General features: G+C 38.9%; 1 protein-coding gene across 2 annotated transcripts; it reads right to left on the bottom strand.

Annotated features, from left to right (window-relative positions):
* Positions 1–372: 372 nt before the first annotated feature.
* On the bottom strand, positions 373–17,747 carry pgap1 (post-GPI attachment to proteins inositol deacylase 1). Of its 2 annotated transcripts, none has more exons than XM_058082771.1 (26): positions 17,530–17,747; positions 15,066–15,219; positions 14,096–14,271; positions 13,776–13,947; positions 13,066–13,229; positions 12,861–12,913; positions 12,698–12,764; positions 12,514–12,619; positions 11,826–11,884; positions 11,573–11,656; positions 10,769–10,818; positions 10,625–10,676; positions 10,466–10,543; positions 10,071–10,146; positions 9,915–9,988; positions 9,802–9,853; positions 9,661–9,730; positions 8,693–8,798; positions 8,581–8,619; positions 7,832–8,016; positions 7,509–7,739; positions 6,980–7,115; positions 5,964–6,014; positions 5,690–5,883; positions 4,810–4,914; positions 373–4,733 (listed from the first exon to the last, which is right to left on the bottom strand). In XM_058082771.1, exons 1-26 carry the CDS (start codon positions 17,680–17,682, stop codon positions 4,595–4,597), a joined length of 2,826 nt encoding a protein of 941 aa, XP_057938754.1. In that variant the 5' UTR covers positions 17,683–17,747; the 3' UTR covers positions 373–4,594. The 2 variants fall into 2 exon arrangements, with proteins under 2 accessions (XP_057938754.1, XP_057938755.1); XM_058082772.1 differs by having other exon boundaries at positions 9,661–9,727.
* Positions 17,748–18,062: the final 315 nt, after the last annotated feature.

Raw genomic sequence — 18,062 nt, 5'->3', positions numbered from 1 at the left:
ATAATGCTTAGACCTGAGCGTCGTCCTTCACAGCGGTATGATGTGGTTTGATCGTTTCAATGCATCTTGCTGCTTGCTTTTCCACAATGTTTCACAACAAGCAAACAAGATGAGACATTACGAGTTCAAAGTCCACCCATAGGCTAAAAGCACACACAGCAATATATTTATATTTACAGCCATCACTATTTCACCACTGTCATATTGCATTGTGACATTATTGTTCATTACAACAACTACACTTGTTTACAATGGCAGTTAGTGTATCATGTTGCTCTCGGGTACAAAATAACTAGTCAGTTTTAAAAATTATTAGCCTTGATTAGTAAGATGAGTTTGAGCTTAATTCAAGTTTATTCAAATGTTAAGATGTGTGGATTATGTATATGATTCATTGGTCATTAGGACTTGTTATGATTGTGTGACACACACACACACACAACCAAATCATATAGCCTTTTTTTTTTTTTTAGCAATGTGCCAATGCACACAAGTACAGAAGTACAGTAGCTCTGCCATTAAACACACTTCCGCTATATGAAATTATTAATTTTCACATTCTTCACCATGGTAGACAGTGTTTAACATCATGTCACATCAAGTACATTTTGGATTTGACTGCTTTCTCCAAGACAACACAGTATATTGTATGTACAGTACACTGGTGAAAATAAATATTTCAACCCCTGCTGATTTTGTAAGTGTGAAAATATGAACAGTTTTTTACAAAATCAACAGGCGACCAAATGGTTATTTTCCCCACTGTACAAGAATATCTAATAGTGTTGTAATCACAGTGAACACAGACATAAATCTGTATAGTATTCCCAGTAAATTTGCTCCATCTTTGCACAAGGACACGGACCGCGTGCATGTCAAGTTTGTTACTACACACAGACACTCAATGCAGGTACATTCACGTTGCACACAACAGGAATGTTTAAACCAAGCGTGTCTGTATAGAAATTACATGACGGACATGTATGACTCGCTCATCAGTTCAATAGCTAGTGTAATAGCAAACGGTGCTAACAAAACAACACAATAGAAATACAGTAATTGCTTATATTGTATTGTATGCGGTATACACATCTCGAGTACTCCGTCCGGCTGTGTACCGAGTGTACGAGCGTAGGAGCATACGACAATATGTCATTGTAGAAAGGCACAGCAACTCCAATAGCTCAAAGGCGGCAAATATAAAAAAAACTCGATGCTAATCAGCACTGATAATAACGACAACAAAAGAGTCATGAGGCTCTGTCACACCAACCAAATCCAACACATATACCCTACCCTAAACATAAACAAAAAATACCAGAAAGCAGAAAGCAAATTGGCACAACGCGACTGATTACATCACCAAGTTATCGCCATTGTTTTACATGATTGATAACGAGAGGAGGATAAAACGATACAAATCGTATCAGATCAATACTAGTGTCATGAGAATTATATTTTTCAGTTCTCTTATTGACTTTTTTTGTTGTGTTGTTCAAATGCATATTGTATATTGTAAGGTTTAGAACCTCAGAGATAAATTTTGCTTTTGTTTACATGCACTATTGACTTATATTGCTCAAACAATTATATAACTGCATTATTATGTTGTTATTATTACCATCAATGTTCTGTAGCGCTTGTCTTTATTGGGGACACGGGTTGAACTGGAGGTTCAATCAAAGACAATCTGCTATTGATATTGTTACATTGTGTTGTATTGTTATTTGTATATATTGTTACATTGTTCACAAATATGTGTGTTGATTCAAATATTATGTTTGCGTAAAATGATTTGGAAGAATGAACGCCGTACTAAATTGTGTACTGATTCTTTACATTTTAAATCAATCTGACTTCTGGGGTCAATGTTTGGGGTGGAATAATATATTGGAATAATAATATATCGGAAATATAACAACAACAACAACAGTATTTTGACATGGTCTCATCCATTTGTATGCAGAGCTTCAGTAGTTGAAAAGTGTTTCCACAATGACTGTCATTGAGATGATGTATAGGCTACTGTATAATTAAAAGAAAGTCTTTGAACTGGCAAAAAAAATCTTAAAGAGGCACTTTGAATACAAGTCCATCCATTATTGTCCGTGTGGTCAGACATTTTCTTCTTGTCCAAATTTACTTGACTCTTTTAATCTTCACAACGTGCTACTCTAAGTAATGAAATATAAAAACAAAACAAGAAAGAGATACCAATATTGGCCAATATTAAGATCAAAGTTCCGGGCGGGCTTACCATGAGGTAAACACAGGCAAACGCCAAGGGCATTTGTAGAAATTTTTCTGTGTGGGTTATTGTGTGTAGCTGCTCTATAGGAGTCTAAAACAGTAATATATACTTCAAAGGGAAAAAACAGTTATGATGAGACATTTTGGGGGCCCATGGAAATTGTTTGTGTTTGCCTAATGGTAAATCTGCTCTGCGGGTACTGCATGCAAAAAGAATGAAAGAAAAGTGGTGCGGACCAATCATAGTAGATCACAACACGGCCGCTTATAATATGTGCAATTTTTTTAGTGCTCATTATTTGGGAATCTTAGTTTAAGATTTAGTTTAGTATATTAATATATATATTATCTAGTATTGTGTCTTGGCTGGGACCGCAACTATCAGTTTGAGGAGTCAGTGTAGCATGAAGGAGGCGTGGTCCTGTGGTACCGTAAGCCTGCTCATGCTGCAGCAATGTGACAAATCACAGGTGAATTTCACCCCCATTCACAGTCTGAAGGCATTACTGGATCTTCAATGCTCTATGGCCTTCTTTCGCTATGCACCTTTCTACCTTTTACCAATGTCCCTTCATCAACCATTCACTCGGTGATTCAAGATTGTGGTTTTTGCTGACAACAATAAATAATAGTCAATAATTAAACACAATCAGGCTCGTTGAACATTTTAGGGTCCTAAAATGAAACAAGAGATCATTCCAATGAGTTCACTGTTAACCCATAGTTAGCCATTTAAAGGAGATGTGTAACGCCTTTCATAAAATACTACAAATTATTGTTCAAGATGTGTTACGTAAACATTAGGTCAATGTATTCCTTAAAAATAAGTCAAATTGAGTAGCAACTTTGTATAGCACAGATGTAATTTGAATTACGGGAAATGTTTCATTAGCATTTTTGCTATTGTAACAAATACGTCAAGTCAGGCTTCCCACAGTAGTTTAAGGCTTAAAGCCCGATTACGTACATTTTTCCTAGCTTGCTTTATATGAAATAGCTGAAGAAATACAGGAAGAATTTGACACCCGATTAAAGCATTACCAATGCCAAAGTTGTATCGGACAAAAAACTAAAAAAAGTGTTCTTTAGTGTTAATAGCCTTGATTCGTATTCGGTTTGTTCGGCTGCAATTCTGCATGGTTGAGACATGCAATTACGAGTACTAAATATTTTTTTTAGCTTCAAAAAGAAGACATGCCTCCACAAGTGTAAATAAAGACCTCCCCCCGGTTATTTCTGACATAACCCACCAACAACAAGTAAACACGAGTAACCGAAACCCATACAAATGTCTATATTTACACTCTATTAGTGCCCGAATTATGCTGCTTTGTTGAGGCGGGCGCCTCCCAATCCAAACCCTCTTGCTAGCTTGACGCTGACATTTTCCGCCGACTTCATATCAACATTTGCAATTAATAATTGTGGTAATTTTAGGTTGTTCACTCACCAAGAAGGAAGATATCAAGCCATCATAGAAGCATAATCCAGCTTTGAATACTGTAAAGATTCACACTTAAAGCATTTTAAATTATAAAATGTAGAGGTACTCACCAATAATGAAGGATGATGAAATTTGCTGTGCAGTATGATGATGAAAACATAACTTAAAAAAAAAACTTGCTATTACAGTGCTTCTGATTCCCTTCTCTTTTTTCTTAATTATGTAACAGTGCTTTCATTCAATCATTAATGATGACTTGGCAAGTTTTTCCTTTTTGAACACATCCTGAAGTTTGACTTCTGGGGATGATTTTCCCACAATAAAATGCATCAAACATCCACAAATTTGTAAGATTGTGAATATGCGGAGATCCACTGTACTGACCACGCTATGCAGACCTTCTTATTGCTGCAGTAGTGGACTACGTGGTGCGTGAACTCGGCTGCTTTGGGTTCTCTGATGGAATGAATGAATGAGTGAATGACACCGGCAATGTTTGAGGCAGAGCTACAACAGTCAATCTGGAAAAAAAAAACAACTCACGTTGCTGAGCTGCGGCAGTGCAGTGACAGTGGAAACAAACATTCAAACAATAACACCCTGCTGATCAGCTTAACAAGGTGTTGAGGTCTGTCTTATTGAAGGCAGACTGGCAGGGCTATAGATATACAGGGTAAGGCAAACTTGGTCATGGAGAATATACCTCATTGGCAACAAATGTTCCAAGGCCATTCCCAACTCTTGGAAATGCCACGGAGCTTTTCATGCGATTATCGAGAAGGCGGTTCACCAAGCGATGTACTGTATGTCTATGGCTCTGCTCTAATGAACCTGACAACAAGCTTCAAACACTTGCCTCGGGTTCCTCGTCAGTTAAAGACTGAAAACAGCTGGATACCATTAGAGAAGACAACACAGCGCCAAGGGAACGAGGACTCCCAACAGGAAGTAAGTCACTCTGTACAGGTGAAGTGGTGAGAAGGTCACCATGGCAATGGACACGGGTAACGGGAGGCAAGAAGTCAGATGCAGCACTTTACTAAGAGAAACAATTAAAAAAAAAAAAAAGAAATGTTGGACATTAGAGTAGAATTTCATTGTGCATGCTAACATACCTGTTGCTGAGCTTGGAAGTGTTGGCATTAATAAGCAGCATGTAAACAATGATTACAGGTATGTAGTGTGGCCAACAGGGGTCAGGATCAAGCTGGGTGGAGTACCTGCAAAGGGATAAAATAAATCACTTGTTTTACATTAACTTTCTGTTTCACAACTAAATGTGTATTTTATGTAAACGAGGATTGTGTGCCGGCTAACATTGGAAACTGTAAAATCCTCCCTTTAACCATTACCAGACCCTTGTAATTGCTTAAAGCACAAGCGTTTTGTGCTAATAAATAAACAGTGTACGGGCTAATAACAATATTATAACAATATTATTATTTATGGACAAAGAAATTGCTAGCCAGTGAATTAAAAACTGAACTACACTCTGTTATTGGCAACATTCATTCATTCATTTTCTACTGGTCGCGGGGGTGCTGGAGCCTATCCCAGCTGTCTTCGTGCGAGAGGCGGGGTACACCCTGCACTGGTCGCCAGCCAATCACAGGGCACATATAGACAAACAACCATTCACACTCACATTCATATTTGGAGTCCCCAAATTGTTTTTGGAATGTGGGAGGAAACCAGAGTACCCGGAGAAAACCCACGCATGCACGGGGAGAACATGCAAACTCCACACAGAGATGGCCGAGGGTGGAATTGAACCCTGGTCTCCTAGCTGTGAGGTCTGCGCGCTAACCACTTGACCGCCGTGCCGTTATTCGCAACAAACTAATAATAATGATATTAATAAACTAGCGTAAACTAGAGCAACAGTAAACAATCTTTTACACCAAATAGTGTTCAAGGCGGCGTTTCTACTGACAAACATACAATGTTGTACCAAATAATACCAAATTTTCCCATAAGGATTGTGTAACACAGTACCTTAAGTTCCGTATCCAGTGTAAAAGTGAGGGTGCACTAAGAATTACGGGCACAGTTAAGAGTGCAGACAAAGTGAGGTGAAGCTGCAGGTCATCTGTCGCCTCCTGTAAAGCCAACTCGGATAGCAGGGGCGGGCTGCCATAACATTCTTTGGCTTGACTGGAATTTTCAACTCCTTTCTGCTTCCGAGGTGCCTGAAAACATTGTACGTACACAGGTATTGAAACTCTTAATATGATACAAATTTAATTATGTCGTGTTGTATATGTCTTACCAGATTCAGAATGTGACTCAAGTATCTTTCTGTCATCTGGAGTCTTAGTACCTGGATATACAAAAGGTTACTGACTGCTAAATGAAAAATTAAGGCCTTAATTTCCTATGCAAGATCGCATCGGTACTGTGAATGGTAATACATATAATATGGAAGTAGTGTAGTGGAGTAGTGGAGTGCAAGAGGCAGGATTGGAACTGCACATTACAATTTTTACGCACAGTATAAACCTTGCAATTCAACCTGCACTCTGTGTTCCCAGCGTCGCTCACATTGATGAGCTATTTTTATTTATTTATTTTGGTTTTTAAATCTGAGTTCTACAGCTGCCACAGTATTACTGTGCAAGCAGAAGCTGTAGTAATTCTACTTTTGATCAAACTTACTAAAGATTTGTCAACTCAAAACACAATTGCTACATAGAACGTCAATCAAAACATGTGATAGTTGAATCTATATAAGAAATTCTTAACTTCCTGGTACCACACTCTTAAGTAAGCATCAAGAAAACGGTAGTTCTTTTAGCGTAAACATAAAGCTAATCGACTGCCATCTGTAATCGAGTTTAAATGTATGCACAGCAACACATCAATGTAAATGATTAATAATAGCAACTACAATTGTTGTCATTATTTTAACTTTTTTCAATTAGTCAAAAAAGTTTGCATGCAAAGTTAGAAAACATTGCTAAATGTACCTGCATTGTTTGTGACACAGTTAAAGTCTTGTTTGTCCGTTCCTTTATTTTACTCTCATTGTTGTCTTAAAAGTAATGTGAACCCAGTATCGTGTATCGTCCCGACTCATGAGCTGAGTGTATTGTTGTATTGTGTATAGGTCTTGGAAAGTAACCCGCTGTGAATAACAGTGATCTACAGTCATCCTCTCATGTCCAAAATCTGATGTGTCTTACATTAATTTACTTTAAAACAATTGTACTTAGCATCTTTGTCCACAGTACACCTAATAATATTTAAAAAAATGAAGATACCAGGTCATGCTTTTGTTGGACTTACCCTATAAAGGTGAAGCAGAAAGGCAGCAATGATTGACAATGCTCCACAGGATGTCCCGCCCACAACAGTCAGAGACAGTGTGACAAGAACCTGGGTCCGCAGTTGTAGAGTACCGCAGTCACTTGAGACAGATGGTCTAGCACAGGGAACAAACAGAAAACAGAAATTAACATATGTGATGTAAAAAATATATTTTTTAAAAATATTTTTTATTTATTTTTTATATATTTTCACTATCTGGAATTAAATCAAGAGTAAACCTTTCCTGTTTTAGGTCAGTTAGCATTAACAAAATTGTTTCTAGTTGCTAAATGCTGCAAAGATCAGGGCTTTGTCATAGCCACTCCAAAACAATGACTGTGTTGTCCTTAAAGACACTTTGGGACAAACGTGACACCTATGCTATAAAATGTAACATTTGTCCTGAATCCAGGCCTTTTCTTTTGTTTTTCTGTGTGATCCAAATACACTTTGATAACCTTATCATCCAGTCTGTATCCAACATGCTTGTTGTACATCTTTTATATACCTGTGTAGCACTGCTAATATCAATGACATCAGGCGGGTAATGACTTGGAGCAGTGCGCTTCCCCAAAAAGCCACTGCTGCCCCAAAGATGTAAAGGAGAGGGTGGAGTAGGTGTGGCCATTCTAAAGATGCCGTCACATTCTCATGAACGGTCCCATTAGGGATGGTGGGAGGGGCGACATCCATTGGGGGAAGGCAAAGCAGGGAGCACACATCTTTTGCCCAGTTACAACTGATGGAGAGATTAAAAAATATATATTACATTTGCAACGTTTTCACCAGGTTCTTACATGAAACATGCTCTAACGCCACTACCATACTTACCTAAATATAATATGAAGGATATAAACTGACAGGTTGACTTTATGAGGTTGAAATCCTTTGCCCAGCATCAAGTGCATGGCTGCGGGTCTACATGACACCAGGATAGAGTACAGCTGACTGCCACAGGCCAGGAGAAGAGTTACAGTTGTGTACACTGGCACCATGGGGCCGAAGAATCTCAGAATCTGTGAGACGAGATAACCAAAAGTCAGATTTTGCTGTCATACATTTTTATTGTGGCCTCATTTGTATCACAAGCAAACTGCACCATAATCCCCATCAAGAAACAGGAGAGTTATGACCAAATATGTCCAGAGGACACCGCGGAAGGAGATGGAAAAGGTATTATTTACTGTTCAGGTCAGAAGTACTCATCACAGGTATGATTCTGATTCCTTTTGGTCCCTTTTATCCAGAATGAAAAGATTAAATAATGCCTACCTCTAATGCTTTGAAAAAAATGAATATAGAGAACAATTTTTTATTCTCTCTAGTATTCACAGTCAAATTGTATATACAGGTCAAAGTACAGTATATACATGACACGCTGACTAAAATCCTGACAAGGAAGTAAAAATTCAAAGTTTAGGTGCACTCAAAACATTCTTATTCCTGGCATTTTGTGGAGCCGTGACGGATTCAGTGTGAGCCCGGGATAAATGTTCTGTTCTGTTTGCCTCACTATAAATTGATATTATGCCACTTTAAGCAATCAGTCATGTATACATATTTTTAAAAATGTTATTTACCTGTCCCAACACTCTGGGTAATGAAGTCCTCACTGACACCTGAGAAAAAAAAAGTCATATTGTAGAGGTCATATACCTGCAGCCAACGTTCTGAAGACTGTGGCCATACTACCTTATATTGACAGTTGGGGGCAGTGTGGAGCTGAAGGCGGACACTTGATGTGTTGTCTGGACGACTAGTGTGGAGCATCCCAGAGATCTCCGTCACTGACGGTACACTGGTGGAAAGAGTACACAAGAACAAGAGGAAATATGGCTAAATTGGCGTGCCAGAAGCGCTGAAAAGAATTCCCTAGGCAGCTGTGGTTACTATATCTCTAGGACCTAACTGACCCATTATTAGCTATTTTTTTATTATCTTACATGAATCTGAATTTAGTTAAATGCATGCTCTGAATCGTCTGCGTTAAAGGGCAGCAACTGTATCATTACACCACCAAGGACTGATAGCTGGGTAGGTGAATTTTGCAATTCTTTTATTCTTCCAAATGCCACCACTCATTGTCAGATTACCATTTTTTCAGTTGCTGCCTCCGACTAACTTGATACTCTATACCTCACGTCAGCGATGCAAATCCTTCACATTTGCGTTGAATGTGGACAATGGGTGAAGGAGCTGGTTAGGGTGGTTACACAATGGGTGGTTAGAGTGAGGCACTCAGAGTAGAGCCGCTTCTCCTTCTTATCGAGAGGAGTCAGTTGAGGTAGCTCGGGCATCTAGTCCTGCCGGACGCCTCCCTGGTGAGGTGTTCCGGGCATGCCCAGCCGGGAAAAGGTAGACCTCGGACACGCTATGTCTCACAGCTGGCCTGGGAACACCTTGGTGTCCTCGCGGTGGAGCTGGAGGAAGTGGCCGGGGACCGGGAAGTCTGGGCTTCCCTACTGAGACTGCTGCCCCCCGCGACCCCGGACCCAGATAAGCGGAGGAAAATGATGGATTGGTGGGTGGACAATGGGGCCAACCATGCTTTATGGGCACGAAGCAGAACTAGTGGTTTGTGTGTAGGGAGAAGCGGTTCTAATCTAATATATGTGTTTTATTGGTCTGTTGCACATATGAGGAAAACTAATAGCACTGACCTGGCTGTCGTAAAGGAGTCCTCCAGAAACCATGGCACGTTCATTCTGTACACACTGGGCAATCTATCTACTGGCAAACATGCAGTCAGCTTTTTTTCATGTATGTTGTTCAAATTGTGCTTGCATGACAAAAGAATGTACCTTTCTGTGCTTTGCACTGACTTCCGACACTAATCTTGAAAGCCTGATAAACCTAAAAACAAAACAAGGGTGACAATACAGTGGCAATGTAGGTACAAAGTGTTGACAAATACCTGGTGAAAGTGTTGGAGCTCAATGGTGTGAAGAAGCCCAGTGAGAGGGATGGTGATGTCACTGACAGTCCAACCTAAAAACACAACAATCACATATAAGGTATGTCTCAAATAGAAAAGTGAGAGCACAGTCGCAAGCGACACATCACAACTCACCCAAGGAGAGAACATGTGGAACAGGAACTGACAGAGTCAGAGATTGCTGTCGTTGCCACTCACACTCCACCATGAACTGCAATAAGAGTTCAGAGTAAAAGTATTCCACTTTGCTTACCTTTCAATCAGACATGTTTGTTACACTTACTATACATACTAGGAGTGTACTCTTGTACGCCATCACCGTGCTTCACTATTAAGGTCACTATTCAGTTCACTTTGAGTACAGTAATGCAGGGGTGTCCAAAGTGTAGCCCAAGCACGGTTTGCAGTACATAGTTTGTTTGTTATTGGCCCACAGCTTATTCTTTGTGGGTTTTAAGTTTAAGTTACAATTCTCAAATGAAACATCAATCTGGACAAATTTAATACAAAAAACAGCGTAAATCACCTACCCTTTTGACATTGAGGTTGGAGGCCGAAACCACCAAATGAGTGACTGAAGACAAGTCACTGAGACTCAGTGTGAGGACCTGAAGATGGGTGACAGACAACAATAAACCACCACCAGCAGCTCATCATTGGAGTAAAAAAAAATAAAATCCTTTATTTACCTTATATGGAGGCAGAAGCTCAGTCCCCTTTGACAAGTCCACTGCATGTAAACTGTGGAGAAAATTTATTCTACTGTGCTACAGGACAGTGACAATATTAAACTGCTGATTGTCAAAGGCAGTCGACTCCAATCACATTCTTACCATGAAGAACCATTCCTGTGCGTGCAGCCATATACCCAGCTGGTCATGTCCTGTCGGACAAAAAGTAGGGGAAGTCAGTACTTCATTTTGAAAGTTTACCACAATGTGAATGAACAAAAACCCAGTTTAATAATAATATTGAATGTACATATACTATATGTTAAATAAAACAAACAGACTGAGAAACATCTTCCCAAGAGCCATTACCACCCTGAACTCAGACATACAACGAGCTCGGTCATTAGCGTAATGATGTGCAATATTTCCATCACTGCCTCTGTTACTACCTCGGAAACATATATTTATTTAACAACTCAATACACTCAATACAATACACTCATACGTGACTTTACTCATCTGTATATACCACTCATTACTTGCACTAAGACCCATTCATCATTGCACTAAAATTAATATATCTGCAATATGTATGCTCCTGTGCAATATTATGTGTATATTTTGGATATCTTGTTAAACTATCTTTTTTTACTCTACTTTTTGTATACTTTTTTAACTTGACTATTGATTGCACTGAAAGGAGAAGCTCTCCAATCTCGTTGTACATCTTGTATAATGACAATAAAGGCCATTCCATTCCATAAAGGTGATAAATAAAAGTAATTTGCATGTGCCTGAGTAACACACTGAATCTTTGCTTGAGCTAAAATGAGCATCAAGTAGACTGGACGTGTTAGAAAGATGATAATGATCCCAAAACTATGCTTGCCAACAAGCTTAATAATAATAGCATGGTCCCTCCGACATTTTTTTCAATGGTGACAAAAGAACTAAGTTTAAACTCACCAAGTTACTGCTCCGACAGTAGAAATGACTGTAGGCTTTCCTGCGACTTGAAAGGGCAAATAAGAAGTATCGGACCTCTACTTCCTGAAAGTACAAAGCATTACTGAAGACTTCCAGTACATACATACTATAAACATCAAGCTCTCTATCCAAAACACTGGACAGGACCGTCTTCAGTAAACGCCTGCAGTAAGGCCACCGTACACAGTCAATGTATAATCTTAACTAATGGGACACTGGAAATATCTAATACCTTTGGTGTGGTATAAGCCAAGCGCAAACTGTTAACTTCACTCCACGCTTCTGGATCGTCTGTAATGGTAAAAACACAAAAGCATATATACAATGCAGTATAGCAGGCAGGCAAAGTTGTAAAAAAACATATATATTTTTTATTATGGAAACAGACATCTGCTTCATTGACAGAATGCTTTTGAGTAAATCGTGAAAAATAAATAGTATTAAAGACTACCAGCATGAAGAAATAATCAAACTTGGACACTAAAAAATATACTGTTTTATTTATGTTATAAATGGCTGATGTTCTCTGATTACATCTTGAGTATTAGGAGTATAAAGGTCACTATATGGGTGTTAATTCATGTCCAGAGGGGTGTAAAACTATTAGAAACCGCATTTAGAAGACATAAAAAGCTTTTCTACAGCATGCAATAACTACGGAAACATTCAGTTTATGGAAATGAATCCTACTTCACAGAAATTCACTAATCATGGCCGGGTCTGGAACCAATTAACTGCAATAAACGAGGATTACTATATAGCTAAAACAGCTTTCTATAATATGTACTCAGTTTTAACATCAAGGAAACTAGCCTTAGAAAGAAGGTTTTGAATATTAAATGTTATATACACAACATATTTACATGCAATTAGATGCAAATACAGGATGAAACAAAAATATAAGTTGACAGAAAATAAACCTGGGAGAGTGATGGATGATTCTTCCGTGTCGTCCATCATTCTGACCGGGTGTCGAATGAAGTGGTGGTTCAGTACAGCCATTCTCTTTTCTGGGTTCTCTGTCAACTAAAAACACCTTTATCAAGATGCTATTACTTCTTCTCCCTGTGCTAAATATCATAATTCCCATCAGTCATAACTGACCTGTCTAGTTTCAGGATCCATAAGGTCAAAGAAAGCTCGAACAGTAGCGAGAACAAGCTCTTTGCACCTGGAACAAAATGTTCAAAGCATATATACAGTACATACAACATCATGTGACTCATAATCTTCGCAAGGTTTAAAAGAAAAAGGTCATATCTCTCACCATACTATGGATAAATGGTCAGTGGAAACCCAGGTCCTGGGAATTGCAGTGACCTTGAAAGAAATACCACTTAGAAATTAAAGCACTACATCAATTTTCAGGTGCTCAAAAGTATTTACATGCAGTGACGTAATTGTAAATATATATATCATTTATGTATAATACTTAAACGATAATACTTTCACAACCAAAAGCTGAAACTTACCACAAGAGACAATTTATTGGGGTCTCCTGGAGGGGAAGAAGGTAAGGACGTGAGGCCGGAGCGTACTTGGTAGTCACGGTAACCACCACCCACTGACAGGACCGTTACGTTCTTCAGCTTCTTTGCTTGCTTCTCCCAGTTTTGCCTCAATGAAGAATAGAAATCTAGCACATAACATATAGAATATAGAGATGAAAAAGTCCCAAGTATATGAAGTACACACACTCTATTCTTCTCCAGGAAATTTACTAGTACCGTATTTTCTGGACTATAAGTCGCTCCGGAGTATAAGTCGCATTTTTTGCGGGTAATTTATTTTACAAACTACTTCACCAAAACCGACATTACATCCTCTTGGAAGGCAAGTTCTAACAATAAAATAATAAAGAACAGGCTGAATAGATGTAAGATATGCTAACACAATGCTAACAGCTACACAAAAAATAAACATGAACAGAAAAGGTGTCCAGTGTTTATGTAACATAAACACTTTTTTCTTTTATAAATCGCTCTGGAGTATAAGTCGCAGGAACAGCCAACCTATGAAAAAAAGTGTGTCTTATAGTCCGGAAAATACGGTATTTTATTGACCGATGAGCAAAGATAATGATATCACACTTATATTAAAGACATTACACAGGAAGTAATGCAGAAAGTAATGGTGTAAAATAATAAATAAAAATACAGTGTCAGGCTGGAGAGTTCCTTACCCAGCAGGTACGGGTCCATGGCCAGCACTGGAGCCACATGAGGGGAAGCGTGGGTGATGATGAGATTCACCAGATTTGTGTTGAAGTGGGGCAAAGTGAACAGTGCCCGTGCCACCACACCCCCCATTGAGTGGCCCACAAGAACCACGCTCTTGGGGGGTGTCTTTAAGTGCTGAAATGTTTCCAGAAAAGAAAAACAAGAGAGTTAAAATCAATCAAAATGATATTTCCAACATCTTCAGAACCTCGCTTCCAAATTCTGGAGTATTCTATGTCTATTCCTAGATTCTTGTCTGAATTGTGAATGATTTGAGACTGACCTTGTAGAGCTTCAGGATGGCTTTAATGCTCTCATGCAGGAAGTGTGTCTGTCGCAGCAAACTGCCCCCATAGAGCGCCACAAGCTCTTCATTGAAGTCAACAGTGAACACATTGAAGTGGAGACCACCTTCCATGCGTTCTGCTTTCCTCAAGGCCACAGAGCCCAGAGAACGAGCTTCAAGAAGACAATCCAAGATTTAGACAATGAAAACAAGCAGGATACTCAACAGATTTAGAAAATGTGTGGGAATTAGGGATGCTACGATCCGGGTTTTATGCTTCCAATTCCGATACCGATCACATGGATTAACTGTTAATTTTTCAACATCTTATTAACATCTTATCCTCATTAGGGTAGCGAGGGTATGCCAGAGCCGATCCTAGCTGACTTTTGGGCGATAGGTGGGGCACACTGGTCGCCAGCCAATCACAGGGCACATATAGACAAACAACCATTCACACTCACATTCATAGCTATGGACAATTTGGAGTCGCCATTTAACCTAGCATGTTTTCGGAATGTGGGAGGAAACCAGAGTACCCGGTGAAAACCATGCAAACTCCACACAGGGAGTTCAAACCCAGGTCTTCCTAGTACTCTATCTACATACCCCATGAACGTGACATCCACTTATGGCTTCCCCGTGGGACAAAAACTCCGAGCTAACCACATTGCTTGTTTTAATAACAAAATGTCACAGCGGTGAAAAGTCACATTTTGAGTCCAAAGACCAGAAGCTAAGTACAGCCAGTGACAGCTTGGCAAAATATGTAAATAAAGATGGCAGAATAGTCCACTCAATATAGGTTTTGTCAGGGTGTGATCAATACAAGACTCGTCACAGCACCAAAAGAAAGTCCACATCCGCACACACAGTGAGACCATAGATACTCCACAAAGAGCTCCCAGCTGGATTCAAACCCAGAAGCACCTGGTTAAACACATATCACATTGAAAACATTGATTACCTTGTTTGTAACTCCCTGCATTTCCAGGCAGGAAGAGCAACGGTGCACCAAAGAGTTTAAGTTCTCGTGTCTCCTGGGCATAGCGCCCCTCTCCGTACAGGTAGAGCCCGTATGCTGGGTACAGTCTGGCAACACGACGAGGCAATGGCACACGCTGTGAACGCAACATGCACATGTTGCAAACATGCAAAGTTGTCAGATGCAATTTCATGTCTGTCATTAGTTCAGCCAATCTAATTTGTTTGTGGTCAAGTTCTATCTTCCTGTCCTGTCTTCTATTATGTATTTGATCCCCGACTGATTGCTATTTGGATTTCCTTAGCAAATACCATCAGAGCAACAGGTTCCGACAGGAACAATGTTGGGTTGTTCCTGTTCCTCTTCTTCATGCTCTTTTTCATCAAGATTAAAGCATTCCTATTCCTGTTTACGTAGATTTATGTAGATTGCGTATGGTCTATAATCATGAAAAAAACACTGAAATAGTTCAGATTTTTTGACATCCCCATCAGCAGTGTAGTGTAGTGTAAATGTAGTTCCGGTCAGTTGGTGGAACAACTTCGGTGCAGTGTTTGGCTTCTCAAAACAATATGCGTTAATAAGAGTAATACACTTGCATCACGAAAAAAAATCGCCTGTCCATTGTTGTGTACAGTATATGTTCCACAGCAGATGAAGAACGTTGTGACGCAAGCTGTGCATGTAAACACTGTGGAACAAATACACAACAATCGGTGATGATGACGGGGGAGAAAGTAACGCCGAGTGATTGTGAGGTTTGATATTTTCAAGTATGCATTTTTGGGATGATTTATTACTCTTTGGAATGCATATTGTTGATGATGACGGGGGAGAAAGTAACGCCGAGTGATTGTGAGGTCTGATATTTTCAAGGATGCATTTTTGGGATGATTTATTACTCTTTGGAATGCATATTGTTGATGATGGGGGAGAAAGTAACGCCGAGTGATTGTGAGGTTTGATATTTTCAAGTATGCATTTTTGGGATGATTTATTACTCTTTGGAATGCATATTGTTGATGATGACGGGGGAGAAAGTAACGCCGTGTGATTGTGAGGTTTGATATTTTCAAGGACGCATTTTTGGGATGATTTATTACTCTTTGGAATGCATATTGTGAGAAGCCAAACTCTTTATTTGGAACAGGATTTGTTGATGTTGCTCATCACCAAAATCCGACCAAAGCTCACCAGACAACGTGGGGGTAAGTCAGTGTTGATACACTACACCGCTAATGAGGATTTCATACAACTTCATGTCAAATATCCGAACCATCCCTTCTTTCTGGGCAATCTGGTGTCCAAAAAGGAGGACGCTATTAAATTTGGATGCAGATTGACTGAAAGCTGTAGCTTATTTTGTTAACACAGCAACAACAAAGTCAGTAAACAGGTCAACCAGAAAAAGAAAAAAAAACATCCGCCTGACTTGCTTGAAAACTATTTGCATTACTTTAGATACCTCAGGAAAAACTGGTGTTACCAGTTCACTTCCTCAGCTTTCCTAAGGTATTGCTTTACAGACACATGAATGGACACAGGTGCTCACTAAACATAATAAAGCTATTATAAAATGAATAATCTGTTATTTATGAGTGACTTATCCATACTAAAACAATACTGACAAAATGCTACAAAGCAACGATAACCGCATTATCAGTTTGATGCTTAAAACATACACTAACCTGGGTGCCGAACATCAAACAAAAGGTTTGTTTATGAGCTGAGCCTTAAGCTAATGTATTAGCACTAGTATACTCAATTTTGTTGCAAGTTATTTTTTTTATGACACCCTTATTTTGTTACCACAAGTAAACAGGATGAAGTGAACATAGCTCTTATTTTGAAGGCCACGTTTGACCCATAAAGGAACAGCATGAATGGACAGAGCACTGTTGTCATACATTGTCTTGATGGGTGGGGGCGATAGTAGAAATTAAATTAGTATATTGCAATATATATTGTCAAATTTTTTTTCATTGCACTTTTCTTTGAAGTAAAGTTAAAATCTCGTGAATACCACTTTTTTGTTTTGTCTTGTGTAATTTGTGTGAATAATATGTAATATTAAAATAAATAACATGCATTGAATCATTGTAATCATTGTAACACCTGCATCGTTTTTCTTTGTTTTCAATATCAACATGTCAAAAGAAAAGATAATTATTTTTTGTAAATAAGGCAGATTTGCACTACACCTTGCTGATGTTATGATTTTCAAAATTGTTACGTTCCCCCTAACCAGGGTATACTGACATGTAGGTTTAGTAATACTTATAATTTATAGGTTGAGTAGTATTCTTACATGACAGATACTGTGGGTATGGCAAACATGGCCGCTTAGTAATCATTATCATTGATTGGTTTGGTAGTAGTAATTGTTACATACCAGGTACTGTGGGTATTCAAGCATGTAGGTTTAGTAGTAGCACTTGTTACATACCAGATATTGTGGGTATTCAAACATGTAGGTCATACTGCATCTGTTGTCTTCGAAGCCAGTGAGTAATTCTTTCAGGCCAACAGCAAGAAGACTCACAGCACAACCGTAAAACAACACCGTCCTCCAATTCATCGTTGTGCTCTTGAAAGACATTGTAATGTTGATGGTGGCGAAGACATCACGGTAGTCACACAGCCGTGAACACTACCAGCGCCATGGCGACAGTAGGCACTACGTCATTTCCGGGATGTGGTTTTGTCCGGAAGTAAGTGGCGGCTAATTTGGAATTTTATAAAGTATATACATGACAAACAAAATAAGGCACTTGTGCGTATAATTTGAACATATATTATTATTAAAAATAATAAAGAATACGTGTCTTAAACAACCTACAATAATACTAGCACACACATAAAAAACAATGAAATTATGAAATAAATTTCCATTTCATCTTCAGTGGGTAAAAGATAACTGCTTATTTCGTCATTAAATCGTCATCTCAGATATATCTTTCACACATTCTTTATGTTTTT

This window comes from Doryrhamphus excisus, chromosome 9, assembly GCF_030265055.1.
Source record: "Doryrhamphus excisus isolate RoL2022-K1 chromosome 9, RoL_Dexc_1.0, whole genome shotgun sequence".
In the NCBI taxonomy this organism is placed as follows: Eukaryota; Metazoa; Chordata; class Actinopteri; order Syngnathiformes; family Syngnathidae; genus Doryrhamphus; species Doryrhamphus excisus.
Note: the sequence above shows the minus strand (reverse complement) of the source record. Positions and strands in the feature narration are given on the sequence as shown.